Raw genomic sequence first — 15,162 nt, 5'->3', positions numbered from 1 at the left:
TGAGTTCCGGTAGCCTGCACAATAACAAGATTTTGACAGGAATCCTGAAAATTTACAACCCCCTATAATCTCCACCCTCATTTCAAGGGACTTGGTTTTATTGCTACTGAGACAAGATAAACCTTACCAGGTATAATAGCGGTGAAAATTAAAATAAAGCCAATCATTTTTACATAAAATAATATTAACTGACGTTGCCTGGCAAGGTTTGTTTCGCTACACTTTCTCCAGAATCATGTTGCCAATTTATCGCTAGCAGATGACATTTGAGGATGGATGAGTGGAACAGAGAAAAATTCTCTCCGGCACCGGGATTTGAACCCGGGTTTTCAGCTCTACGTGCTGACGCTCTATCCACTAAGCCACACCGGATTCCCATCCCGATGTCGAATTGAATCCTCTCAGTTTAAGTTCCATCTCTTGGGTTCCCTCTAGTGGCCTACCCTCATGCACTGCGTCATAGATGTATGACAGTGGCACAATGTTCACACATGTGCAGAGGTGCACTCGTCATGAGTGACTAAGTGGCCGGGATCCGACAGAATAAGCGCCGTCTTAAATCACTAAGTGATTATTCGCATATCATATATTATTATGATGTACCGAAGTACATAATTATGATATTTTGCCTTTTTTCTCAAAACCAATTTGTTTTGTCCTTCGCAACCATTATCTGAAAAAGATTAACAGATGGAGGCACAAAATGTTTACCCACCTTATAAAACACTGTGATAAGAAATCAAATAGAATTCCAGACTAATTGCATTAATATAAACCTGACTGCTACGAATTGTTAAATGATTTGTTTAACTATTAACACAACTGAACAGAAATTTATTTCTTATTATTTTAGGTTACAAAGCTAACTGCTGTGCATGATTAGACAAATGTACTAACTACGCTATGTAAAAATTTTATAGCTCGAATTGTTAGATTTCCTTCAGACGATAGCAAAATTTAACATTAAAAGTACGGTGTATATGGAGAATACGATGCGACTATCGTCTTTTGTTATATAAATCGTTTTATACTCATTGTTAGAAACAAACAGTTATTACGGAAGGAAACTGCAGCTTTCTTATTATGAGAAATTACATATATTTACGACGGCCATCCATTTCCGAAAAGAAACTTCTGTTAAAATGGATGTTTTATTAGAACTGTGTCACTGCCTTGGCTTTGTGTGAAATAACAAGGCCGTGCCACGAGGCACCTGCCGCAGGACTTATCGAGGTCGTGAGCAGTAAACAGTCTGATAAAGACGCGTCACGCTACATATCGATAACGTGAAAAGGCCCATTCACAATGAAAATTAAACATTACCGTAAGACGTTAACATGAAAGTTTGCAAACTCCAAACTTTCATGCTTATTAATCTTATTATGCTTACGTGATTTGCAAACAGAACACAATCGTGGAGCGCTGAAGTATACGACAGAATATGAGGAAATGGCGTCGTTGTTATGTTTCCATGGTTACCAAGTATGTTTGCTGTTATGTTTATGTTCCCATCGTGAAAGATGGTATGACTTCTTGATTTTACCGTAACGTTTACATTCTTAAGTTAACGCTTACGTTAAGTTTAATTTTCATTGTGAATGAGCCTTAACTTATTCTTATTTCTTCACTCCCTACCTTTCCCTCACTTCCTTCTTTGTTATGTAATCACATTTATTTCACTTTTCCTCTATTCCTTTGCTTCAATTACTCGTCTCACTTTCTTTTCTCTTTCTTCCCTATAGTCACTCGGTCCATCTGCTGTCTGTTCGTCTACCCCTCTGTGAGTCTGTCTTCTTCTTGTTCTTCTTCTTCTTCTTCTTCTTCTTGTTCTTGTTCTTCTTCTTCTTCTTCTTCTATGTAGGCCTATGTATGTGTTTTCCTACTACAATAGGCCAAAACAGTAATAATTATGGTTACTACGTCATTCTGCAAATCAAGCTCTCAGGTAAAGCTCCCTGTGAAGAAGACTTGAACAATTTCAAGGGAAAAATTGTTCTGGAGCCGGGTATCGATCCCGGAACCTATGGCTGAAGCACCAACGCTCTACCGACTGAGCTACCCAGAAACTTCGCCCGACACCGTCTCAATATATACGTTACTTAATATACACGTTAATGTAGGTACGTCAACAGAAAACCACAATTTCAAGTCACACACAGTTTGTGTGCACCAGACAATGGCAAAACAGCAATACTCACGACCGTAATTGCCTGCCGTCAGGCTTGGGTTCCGACGCAGCTAGAGAGCAGGTTAAAATTTAAGACTGGCCCATTCTGCCCGGGTCTTATATGCCCAGTCCAGGCGGGATCCGAGAAAGCCTGCCTGTGTGCTCATATTGTAGAGTGACTTGCATTCAGGTATCGTGGTAATCATGAAACAGTACTAGTTTGAAATCTAAGTTCGTTGGGTATTTAGTCACTTCAAAAAATCTGTATTTTCTGGTAAAATACGGCAAAAGTACTAGATTAAAGTAACATAGATTTGCAGTTTATTGCACGACAGAATTTAATAAAAATAATAACATAAATATTATACATTTCATTTTCCTGCAAAGTATATCTGACTAAAAAAATAGTAACATTTCTTAACTTGTGACTACTTAAAAAAAAAAAAAAAAGGAAAGGAGAAGAGAGGAGGGAAAGGGAGGTGAAGGAAGGGAAAAGGAAGGGGAAGGGGAAAGAAAAGAAAAGGGGAAAGGAAAGGAAAGGAAAGGAAAGGAAAGGAAAGGAAAGGAAAGGAAAGGAAAGGAAAGGAAAGGAAAGGAAAGGAAAGGAAAGGAAAGAAAAGAGGAATGAAAAGGAAAGGAAAGAGGAATGGAAAGGAAAGGGGAATGGAAATAAAAGAGGGATGGAAAGGAAAGGGGAATGGAGAGGAAAGGAAAGAGAAATGGAAAGAAAAGGAAAGGAAAGGAAAGAGGAATGGAAAGGAAAGGGGAATGGAAAGGAAAGTAAAGAGGAATGCAAAGAAAAGGAAAGGAAATGAAAGAGGAATGGAAAGGAAAGGGGAATAGAAAAGAAAGTAAAGAGGAATGGAAAGAAAAGGAAAGGAAAGGAAAGAGGAATGGAAAGGAAAGGGGAATGGAAAGGAAAGGAAAGGGGAGTGGAAAGAAAAGGAAAGGAAAGGAAAGATAAGGAAAAGAAAGGGGAATGGAAAGGAAAGGAAAGAGGAATGGAAAGAAAAGGAAAGGAAAGATAAGGAAAGGAAAGAAAAGAAAAGGGAAGGAAAGGAAAGGAAAGGAAAGATAAGGAAAGGAAAGGAAAGGAAAGAGGAATGGAAAGAAAAGGAAAGGAAAGATAAGGAAAAGAAAGGAAAGCAAAGCAAAGGAAAGGAAAGGAAAGAGGAATGGAAAGGAAAGGGGAATGGAAAAGAAAGGAAAGGAAAGGAAAGGAAAGGAAAGGAAAGGAAAGGAAAGGAAAGGAAAGGAAAGGAAAGGAAAGGAAAGGAAAGGAAAGGAAAGGAAAGGAAAGGTGTTTAAAATACATCGGTAACAATTATTAAATATATCAACAACTATTATAGGAAACAATTCCATTTTAACTTTTTATTTATCAACAATTAAAAGCCTCATGAAGATCTGTAAAATGTAAAAAAGTTTTTCGTTTTTCGGAATATTGATTTGCTATTTAACTTCGGAGCAATAGATTTCTTTTCATTTATGAAGTTTAAAGTTTGAAGAGTTTGCATTACATTTATTTTACTATGATGGAAAGGAAAGCGTAAGTACGAGTAGTTTATAATAACTGTTGGCGTTTAAAGGATATTATGCTGACGAAAAATAGTTTTCTTTGTATGTTAAAAATGTTATGTTTTATTTAACGACGCTCGCAACTGCAGAGGTTATATCAGCGTCGCCGAATGTGCCGGAATTTTGTCCCGCAGGAGTTCTTTTACATGCCAGTAAATCTACTGACATGAGCCTGTCGCATTTAAGCACACTTAAATGCCATCGACCTGGCCCGGGATCGAACCCGCAACCTTGGGCATAGAAGACCAGCGCTATACCAACTCGCCAACCAGGTCGACAGTTTTCTTTGTATTTATTACGTTTCAGAAACGATAAGTTTAGTTTTCAATAGTTTATCTATATCTGTAGGCTTCTTGTCAGGTTTGAATGACTTGGTTGATATTTATCATGCATCTGAAAGCAGCACAGCCTGGCGCAGGTCGGCGGAACCCAACAGTCCTTTCGGGTCACTCTTAGGACTGTTTGGGAGTCACGTGCAACCACACTGCCTGCCTGCTTGTGAGGAAGGTTGACTGCAGGCCAGCGATACTGTGCGTTAGCCCACTCACGAAGGTAAACAGTTATGGGCAGCCTTGAATGAGATTTTGCCCGTCTCTGACGTGCACTCGATTTAGGATCTGGCGTCTTGTCAGCCCACTCGAGGTATGTGGATACAAAGGGAGAAATTGAGACGGTGTCGAGTGACGTTCCTGGGAATTGGTTAGGTCACTGGCCGAAAAGAAACTGCCTATTGAAGGATGCACTGGAAGGAATGGTGAACGGGAGAAGGGTTCGGGGCAGAGGAAGATATCAGATGATAGCCGACATTAAGATATAGCCTATGGATCATAATTATGCGGAGATTAAGAGGAGGCAGAAAATAGGAAAGATTAGAGAATGCTGGGTTTGCAGTGAAACACCTGTCCTTGGGCAGAAAAGTATGAATTAATTAATCTTTTTCATCGACTCGAGCTAAAACAATTTAAAATTTTGCCACACTTAATTGTGCCAAAAAAACCTTGTCCAATATACGTAGCCTATCCTTATTTCAATTTCACAATGTTCATCTGTGAAAAAATTGCTCACACTTTGTAGTCCTAGATTCCATGTAAACAGCAAAGGAATAATGATGATGATGATGATAATAATAATAATAATAATAATAATAATAATAATAATAACGTAGGCAGAGCTTTTAAATCAGAATATTGGGAGTGGCACGTAGTGTGTATAATGGTGTTTTATTTTGCTTTTTGAAAGCTACGCAAAACCTAGCGGCAAATGAGGCATTTAATAATTTTATTATTTCCTTCATACTCACATACAAAAAAAAAATTTTTTCACCCATTGCGAACGGAAATTTCTTTCCATCACACGACTTCAATAGAAACATTACGAAGGTACAGGGACATCATTTTATTTTTACTAACATTTTTAATATTAACCTGTCTATATCTTTGGATTAACGGTTGAGAACCGGAAACACCGCTTGCTCCTCCTTCCAAGGCTGGAGTTCGATGATACTGGCATAAAATACAAATCACTTTACTAGGTATGGGAGGGAAGAAAAGTAGGTCATCCATTTATGTAAACTAGGAAATATCGCAATTTTGAGTTTGATAATTTTCATTAGGTTTTTGTTTAATCAAAATACAGTACTGTATTAACACTTAGTGTTTTTACTCACGAATTGAGCTATCCATTCGGACGTATTCATTATGCAGTATTTATTATACTGTTACAGCACATTAGCGTACAATATAGAGATTGAAGTTAAATTGAAAAATAATCATAATATGGATATTTAAACACATTTTTGAAAATGGTGGCCGTTCATTTCGACACAGGCTTCAGTTCTTTTGTGCATATTATCGCAGTATAGACTATTGTACCTAATTCCAATTACCAGTTTCGTCCTTCGTACCAGTAACTCATGTTGAAATAATTCTATACCTACTCTATAAAAGAGTACCTTACGTCTGTAAATTCAATCTTCACTTCTGCCCGATCTGAAAAGATGAAATTACTCAGAAATGCTATCTACTGTCCGTTCAAGTGGTTTTGTCGCAGGGTCGTAGAAAGGGGGTTGGGAATCACGTGACAGTTAATTACTTAACGAGGCCCTTTTAGTTAAGTTATTTTAAACAGTTGTATAATATTACGTAGACGTCCAATTCCTAACAGAAATTATGTTCTCAGAAAAGAGCTAAGACAGTCCAGCTACTAGACTTTACAGAGGGGCGAACAGAAGCAGGTGGGGGAAACCGGGATGCGAAGTAGGCAAACGGACAGTACCTGTACGAAAATATGATTCAATATTGAAAGCTCTTTCGTCACTGGAAAACGCGAACATATTTCTGGAACGTACTATACTCACTAAGTCAGTACTGCATACGCGCCTCGGTTCTGTGTGGAGAACGGTTGGAAGTTTAGTAGTAGGAGGGGTGGGAGTGAATACATTAAAAAACTCGGGTACAATAAAAATTGAAGTAAAAATAAAATGATGTCCCTGTACAAGCGCCACTGATAGCGCCGTTCCTCTGTCATGCATGAGGTAGTGGAAGGTGGGGGGGAGGAAACATTACGTCTTACAGTGCACGTTTGCATCGACCGCCAGCTCTAAATAGTCCAGTACTTTAAAATCCAAATGATAACAACATAACATCTTTATCCGTAATTAATAATAATAACAATAATATGGATAATAATGATAATAGCAGTAGTAGTAGTACTGTATGATTTATTTTGGCAGATTTAAGGCTGAATTCAACTATTGTATTAAAAGTTAAACTTTAAAGAAATGCAACTTAACTTAGTACATTTAGGGCCTATCCGCTTGTCCGTTTTGTTGATCTCGAATAAATCACTTCTGAATGCCGAATTTTATCAATTAAATTACTAATAGGCCTGATTGCAATATAAGCAAAGTTACGTTAAGAAAATTCGAGTAATGTTAATTAATGTTCTGTATGCAACACCAACTTAAATCGTACAATGTGCATGTTTCTAGAAAACTGAAGTTCATCTCACTTGGGTGCATGTTAAGTGGTTTCATTTAGGACTATGTAGGAATATCTTTGAAGTTATAATTTTAAAAAATTGCAGACTAGACTACAATACAGTTCGCAGCATAAAAAGTAAGTTAACTGAATTCTTGTTAAACGTGTAGTACAGTGATGTCAAAGCAAGAACATTTTTCTGACCTTGACGTCGTGCACGGGCATCAAGCGCTAGGTATGGAAGGAGAAATAAGCATCCTATTGCATTAAGAAAACAGTGGTGCACAAACTTCAAACGGAACTTGAAATTTTATGTCTTTATTTTTATATGGCTTCTTTATGTTTGATATTTTCTATATTCTCTGTAAAACAAAAGTAGGTTACTAATACCAATTTCTTAATATTGCAGTTGTGTTTTAAACGTTAATAACATAATAAAGAGTTAAGAAGGAATATTCACATAAATTCCTTAGCAGTACAACTATACTGGTGAAACATATCATTCATAAAGAAAGTGATGTCCATTGAGTATGACATGATAAGTTGGAATTGATATTGATGATATCTTTAGCCTTATGAAAGCAATCAATGAACTAAAGAAAACAATATTATAGTACAAATCAAAGTTACCTATGAATATGTGTTAAGTGTAACTAATATTGCATAACAAAACTCTTATCGCATTCTGCTTTTAAGGTGATATTGGTGAGCAACATCCTACCATCAGAATATTAAATTATTTTCTCGAAACCTGCTGAAGCTATAGAGCTGACATTTTTACAACATATGGGCACATATCTTTTGTTTATGATGTAACAGTAGTTGCTTTGTTAATTCATTTTCTTACAAACATTTTCCATGCGAATATTTTCAAAATTTGTAATACACTATCTTCAGTAATACGTATTTACTACATATTACATATACGAAAACATTGTTTCAGTACCTGTAAGGCTACTAAATAAATATATCTATATCTGAAAATGTTACTTTTCTATAAAATAAAGTTGAGAAAATATTTCCTTCGAATAAAACGAAATCAAACTTGTGAAAAATGAGCATTAAAATTAAAACTTGCATTCTTATAATGCACTTACATTTCTCAGACAAATCTAAAAAAAACATGGATACAGTTTTAATAAGTTGTCTTCCCTTTATCTATTGAATCAGTGCTGGCCACCCCTGTATAGAGCTCGACCAAGCGGCATATACTACCTCTTTCGTCTGTCTCTTTCCTTTCCGCTGTAAAGCGCCCAGGCTCTCCTGAGCTCTAAAGCGCGCGCTTGCGTCTATGGGCATCAATTGCCATGACTGGCGTAGTATGTATAGGCCTAATGAGAAAGTGCGCATCTATCTTCCGGACACTCATTATTTTGTTTTTTCTTTCTTTTCCTATCAATTTTATTTCTCTGTTGTCCTCCATTTTCTCCCCTATTTTACTTTATTTCCTTCTTCCTTTTTCCTTCTTCTTTTGCTTACATTTCACACTCATTTTTCTATATCTTATATTCCCCTAGTATTTCTTTTTTCATTCTTGCCTTACTCTTCATTTTTAATTCGTTCACTGTATTCCGTTTTTACTTCTGTCATTTCCTTTTTCAGATATTTCGTCACTATGCTGTCGTTAATTTTTTTTTACTTTCTTCCTTCTCTCCTTCCTATATTTTTTAGCCTTTCCCCTTTTGCTTTTTCCGATGTCATTTCCTCCATTTCATTCTTTCATCTTAATTTCTTCTTTCATTTCTTCGCCTTTTCCTTTCTCCATGTTCCGACACATCTCCAATTCCCTGCCTTTCATTCCTTCACATTTTTTCCTTCTTTCTTCCCGCTTTCCTTCTATTTCCTTCATTGTCTCCACTTTTTTGTTTCTTCTTTTCCTCTTTATTTTATTTTCCATTAATTGTCAGCAGCTCCTTAAATCTCTACTCCACCCCTGAACTAATTTATGTTGCAGCACAAAAGCAGGCACAGTAATTCTAACTCATCATCCTTGATATCTTGGACTTACCTCATAATTCGCACAGCTGTGCTCGGCGCCCCCGTGACTGAAGAAGGCGCCCCCGTGGCTGGGCGATACCTTGGCGGGCAGCATGTCCCCCTCGTACAGCACTCGTCCCACGTACAGATCGGATCCGTCCTTGTCGCGACCACAAACCGTCGCTCCCGGTGGAACCGCCCCGTTGGAGCACGGACTCCAATAGTGATCTGCAGCACGGGAATCAGAGTATCACAAAATCTTCCATAAATCGCCTGATTCATACTCAGTATTCATCTGCGAAATGTTTGTAATCAAAGAAACACTACGGACCATTCTTTATGTTGTCAAACCATCTAGCGCGTAAGGGGAAGAAGAAGGTGAACTGGGAAGCTTTCTTCCCTCTCTACGCTTCCACTTGCAGATAGCTAGCAAACTAACTCCTAACTTAAGGTTCTTACTCTGAGCAACGGTACATGCATGCATTTGGTTTCACGAGATAACGAATGGCCTGTACTATATATTCAGTCATCACATCCCAAAAAAACCCCTACATTATCTTGACAAATTCCAAAAGTACAATTATGGCGATCAAAGATCTGATTTCCTCTCACCAAACACGTCTCATCTACCAACGTTTTATAATAAGAAATACAATGTCAATATCATTTGAATGACATCACTTTAAGATATAGGCTACAGAGTGAAGAATAAATGAATGGTGAATTTGCAAAACGACTTAAGTCGCTAGAAGTAGTTTTGAGAAAATTAAAGAAAACTGTTTTTGGCCTCGCTGAACCATACATTGTTACAGTATAATTTTTTATATGTAAGAGAAATAGTTTTAGTATAAAAATTTATACTTTTGTACCGTACTCTTCTTTAGGTAGTAAAAAATTTAATTATCTTCAGGACTTAAGTTGGTCTGCAAATTAACTTCAATTCTGCATCATAATTATTAGATTACCAACACATAAACATGTTTAACTACTATGTAAATGTATTTATACCAAAATCATAAAATAACCTTATTGCAATTGTTGAACAACATTATTTTGAACAATTTTTTAATCACAAGAGCACAGACCTCTGATGGAGAAAAGTATGATGTTGAGAAATGTTTCTGAGCACTTATTGTCATTAAGAATTTGATTAGTGTGTTGTTCTTATTTTGTCCTGGACAACTGTCGCAAAACAACCACAGTTCTTTAATATACTGGATGGGACACAGTAATTGAAGTAGTGTGCAGGAGAAAATTACATACCTCATTAAGACTTTTCTTGGCCTGTCCCTCATGGTAGACACAAAAGGACATTTCATTAGTTTTCATGTTGTGCACAGAGAAAGCTGGGACGGTAACCTGGCGATATTAGTAGGCATACATATCCAGAACTGGATATGTACAGTAGTCAAATATGACAGCGAGAAAATCCTCTCTCTCTCTCTCTCGATGCTTAACTTGGCTCCATTTTGCAATACTTTTTACTTCAGCTACAAGTTTAGTACTATTACTGAGCATATTGCTTTTCATTTTCATACTCTGTTCTTCAATCGTATTAAATTTTCTCAACTAAAGAATTACCAATGACAACAGACAGAAAAGATTTTGTCAGTTGATTGTATGATTAAAATTACATATTATGTAAGTTTGTTCAGTACTTGACAGGCAAAATAACTTAAGTCCAGGACTAAAGTCGTTTTACCCCTTAACCAAACATTCTGCTGCTAAGAAAAACTATACAAAAGTCGTGGATTAAGGTCATTCTGCTACTCAACGATGCCCCTTGCACACAGTAACATAATCATGTTCTCATCTCAAAACCCCCAAAATGTGGACTTAAGTCGTTTTTAAAGTTCACCATTCAAGTAATGTCATTAATTTCAATTTTCTTTGACATCTTATTTAAAACAAAAACGTTTGATACAAATTTGCTCGTTTTTGCTACCTTTTCGAGATAAAAATTGTTTTATATGAAAAATTTTATAGCGTGTTTGGGAAAGCCATTGATTTAATTCCCAATATGATCAGTCGCTTTAAGAGAGCAGTGTATTATGATAATAAATGAATGAAAAAATTTAATTTTATCCTTCAAATGTGCAGAAATTTGATCCGAAAAAAATGTAAATTTTCGTTCTGCAAAGAAATTTTGAATTGTTACATTTGTTCTGATCTAATTTCTGTACATTTAAAGGAGAAAACTAAAATTATTTCATTCATTTATTATCATAATACACTGCTGTCCTAAATTTACTCAGCATATTGGGAATGAAATCAGTGAATTTCCCAAAACACGCGATGAAATGTTTCATATAAAACCATTTTTATCTCGAACATCTAGCAAAAACGAGCAAAATTTATTAAACTTGTTTTGTTTAAAATATCTCAAAGAATAACCCTCTGAAATTAATGACGTTATTCACTATTCATTCTGTATAATGGAAGAAAAACTAGCATATCAAGCCATCAATAAAGCAAGTTCTCTATCAAACATGAACATAGATATTATTATGACCTCACGCCATGTTTGAATGAAACATAGGCCTATGAAATGATATCCCATGAAATACTGAAAAGATATATCCATTATTCAAGATTAAGTTCCACTGATATCTTCTGAACTCGATTTCTAAGGCGACGAGATCGAGTTCTTATCACTAGAATTGGTCATTTAAAATTGACTCCTCAGTAGAGGTAGAATTCAAGTCATCTACGTCGCCGATAGTTATGCGTGAGGTCATACGTCACAAACTGACTCAGGGCTGTACAGTCTCTGGTACGACAGCAGTACGGACAGGTTAACGTTGTTTTGTAGTCGTTGAGTGTTTATACTCTATTCTACGGCGACGTGAACTTCAATAATGTTAGAAACATCACTAGCTGCCACATCTATCTATCTATCTATCTATCTATCTATCTATCTATCTATCTATCTATCTATCTATCTATCTATCTATCTATCTATCTATCTATCTATCTATCTATCTATCTATCTATCTATCTATCTATCTATCTATCTATCTATCTATCTATCTATCTATCTATCTATCTACCTATCTACCTATCTACCTATCTACCTACCTACCTACCTACCTACCTACCTACCTACCTACCTACCTACCTATCTATCTATCTATCTATCTATCTATCTATCTATCTATCTATCTATCTATCTATCTATCTATCTATCTATCTATCTATCTATCTATCTATCTATCTATCTATCTATCTATCTATCTATCTATCTATCTATCTATCTATCTATCTATCCATCTATCTATCCATCGATCCATCCATCCATCCATCCATCCATCCATCCATCCATCCATCCATTCATCTACCTACCGACCTACCTACCTACCTACTTACCTACCTACCAATATCTATTTATTTATTTATATATTTATTTATTTTCATTTTGCTAATAAATATGACATAAAATATAATACAAACAGATAACATTTCAGCTGACCCCTGAAAGAGTAGAACTCGTGCTCAGGGGTGGATTCCTGAATTTAAATCAAAAAGTATATAATAAAATACATAAAATACGTCATTCGAGAAATTTAATAGACAAAATTCCATTCTAAATTGGAGATTGTAATCCTTAAAGCAACACTGTTATACTGAAGATAGCAATGCCATAAAAAACACACAATCGTTTGTTTCAATAAAACTGTACGAAAATGTGTTATTCATTCAAAACAAATTTGAAGATGTGGCAAAAGCCATTAAGGGTTTAGTAACGACAAATATTCAAATGCCTGATGCTCTGCGACTTCTAGGAGAACTTTATCAGAAAAACTGATAGAGCAGCTCCTGGGCCTATCACTGAAAAACCGTTATTGACACAAATCCTAATGATGCTACAATGGTTATTAGAAATTGTTTGCTAGAGTCTTACAAAACACTGTCTACTTTTGAACAAGATCTACAATATTTTCTATTCTTTGCATCACATCATATGGTGTGGAGCGAAGTTTTTCACTTTACAAACATTGTTTAGACAACAGGAAGAGGAGCTTCATTTTAAATGTTAAGAAGTCGATATATATTATAATTTGTTATGATTCAAATGTATAGAACTAATGATTATCACAATGTAAACTACATTTATTTACTCTAGTCTATATTATAAATTTGTTTCACATCGCTAGTTAACACTTGCACTCTAAGGGCCGTATTCATAGACATTCTTAGCGCGGGCTTTCGGTGGATGATCAGCGAACTAACGTTTTTCGTATTCATAAACCAGTGTCAGCGATATGATATTATATGAATCCTGTTTAGTACGCTCGTAGCCCGGGCTAGCGATATGTCTATGAATAGCACCCTGATGTATTTAGCTACTTACACATCCTTGTCCCTATTGCTTATAGTTCCAGTTTACCTGGATTGCGTCCTCCACCATTTCTTCCAAACAAGCTATACTCGCAACGCGCACACATTGTAAGCAACAGGATATTTGTCCGGGCTGTACTCATCAATATCTTCTGCTGTAGTAGATATATAAATAATAAAGTTGTGAAGAAATAAATAAATAAAAAGTAGGCTATCATCCCCAGAATGTAGCACAAACAATAACCAGTCTTACCATCGAACACATCATCACCTAGTGCACTCTTCACGGCAGCTGGAAGAAACTGATGAATAGGGATCGGATTTTTATGTAATTACATATTATATTCCTTTCAACTTAACCGTATATAAATAACAAATCTTTGCGAATCTTGTAATTACTATTAATATATTAAAATTTGATACTACATATTTTTACATATTTACCCCACATTACATATTATGGCTTGGTATTACATAAATCTACATATTTAGGGATTTTATTCATTTTACTTCTCTAAAAGGGGAAAAAAAACTTCTGCTGGGAAAGTTTACAATTTGAAATACACAGATTTAAAAAAGCCTTTTTACATACTCAAGAAAGGATATATTTCGGGACGAAACATAACGTCCTTAGTTCCAGGAAGTAATAGAAGCACTCACCCCATACTACTCACGTAAATATGAGTGAACAAAAGGCAACCTTTCTCATACAACTACCTTGTATTGTGAAAATCACTCAGAAAGTAGCGTTGTCTTCAGGGACGAGGACGGCATGATTTGTCTCGAACTATAATTGTTCTGGACAGGTCTTAATAAGCCGTTCCCATGCAATTTGCAACCGTACCCACCCTCTTCCCAATTCTTCTAGGGAAAACCCGTGTTAAGTCTGACATGAGACTATCAGGTTATTGCTTATCTCTTTACTTTAAATTTAGTAGACCTATACGGAAATGGGGTTTTCCGAGCAATTAGAAAATATGGTTCTCGGCTGGAATAATCCTACCTAAATTGCATTACTAATTCTAGCCATTATTCAATCATATATATTTGCAGTATTAAGAACATTATATTCTAGAGAATGAGACAGGAATGTCACTTTTCAAACAACAGTTTGTAAATGCCTATAGTCTGAGGTTTTAGTAGGTACTTGTTTCTTACAGGGAGCAGCTAAAATGCATGTGTCTCACATCTCCTCTTATTTTCTCCTAATCCAGTAAAGCGAAACAGTGCTTGCAGTACTGTTGTGTCATTCACTTCACTCAGTTCTCTAGTTTTAGTACTTAGAGTACCTATAAAGTGCAAGTGAGTTTGTCTACTGCTTTTAACTAACTAAAATGGCCCCTGTATCTTCAACCCTAACGACAAAAATAAAATTATGGATTGCAATGGACGAACCTTTCACTACAGATGGAAAAATAGTAATGTGTCAAGTGTACGGTAAAAAAGTCGGGTGCTCTATGAAATCACAACTGGAGAGTCTTACCTATCCTACACTTGCCAGGTACTGATATTAAATATTTTCATGATTTTACATATTTTGGTACATATTCAGCTTATTGTTCTTACATAAGTATGTACATATTTCACACCTTGATATTACATATAAACCGGTCCCTACTGATGAACATCTCCCCTGATTATCGAGTAGGCTTACTGTGAGTGATGGTAGTCCTTTTGTGAAATTATTTACATTCTTCAAAGCCATGAACTGTATTATAAACTATTGTAATGTGTGGTCCTACTGAAATGTTCATATTGTTCAAGTGGTATAAAACAGTTTAATTAAGCTATATTTAATTTTATTAAATAGCCGCTTTAAGACCATGCAGTCAGAAAACCATAAATAAGTACTATTTAGAAAATAACAAAGTAGCATAACTAAATTGTGTTAGAAAAAGTAAATACTTAAATATTTCGGTATTCTGTTGACTATCAGTTGATGAGTACGAAGTGTAGGCTCTAAGTTCCGGAGTTCATCGTTTTTATTGAGTGTGTTTTGACTCCTGTGTACAGAATGGACGAATTCCAATTCAAATAACAAAACAACGTGCATTTTCTCATTATGCAAGATTTATCTGTAGTAATCTCAGACCTCAAGTGACATTTATTATGACTATTTCGGGA

The 15,162-nt window shown here is 35.8% G+C and overlaps 1 protein-coding gene and 1 long non-coding RNA gene across 5 annotated transcripts in view; one reads left to right on the top strand and one right to left on the bottom strand.

Moving 5' to 3' along the window:
- The window catches only part of LOC138710031 (uncharacterized), a 415,724-nt gene that overhangs the window by 180,025 nt on the left and 220,537 nt on the right, over nt 1-15,162 (top strand). The gene's annotated exons all lie outside the window — the stretch shown is intronic.
- Nucleotides 1-15,162, bottom strand: part of LOC138710327 (natterin-3) — a 39,756-nt gene that overhangs the window by 17,128 nt on the left and 7,466 nt on the right. For 2 of the 4 annotated variants that reach the window (XM_069841137.1, XM_069841136.1), the window contains exons 1-2: nt 13,088-13,160; nt 8,732-8,928 (exon numbers count right to left, since the gene is read on the bottom strand). In XM_069841137.1, coding sequence (XP_069697238.1) covers nt 8,732-8,928; nt 13,088-13,145 — 255 coding nt within the window. In that variant the 5' untranslated portion in view covers nt 13,146-13,160. Of the gene's footprint in view, nt 1-8,731; nt 8,929-13,087; nt 13,445-15,162 lie in introns of those variants that run through there. The other 2 variants (XM_069841138.1, XM_069841139.1) reach the window with 2 other exon arrangements.

The sequence above is a fragment of the Periplaneta americana genome, chromosome 12, assembly GCF_040183065.1.
Source record: "Periplaneta americana isolate PAMFEO1 chromosome 12, P.americana_PAMFEO1_priV1, whole genome shotgun sequence".
In the NCBI taxonomy this organism is placed as follows: Eukaryota; Metazoa; Arthropoda; class Insecta; order Blattodea; family Blattidae; genus Periplaneta; species Periplaneta americana.
Note: the sequence above shows the minus strand (reverse complement) of the source record. Positions and strands in the feature narration are given on the sequence as shown.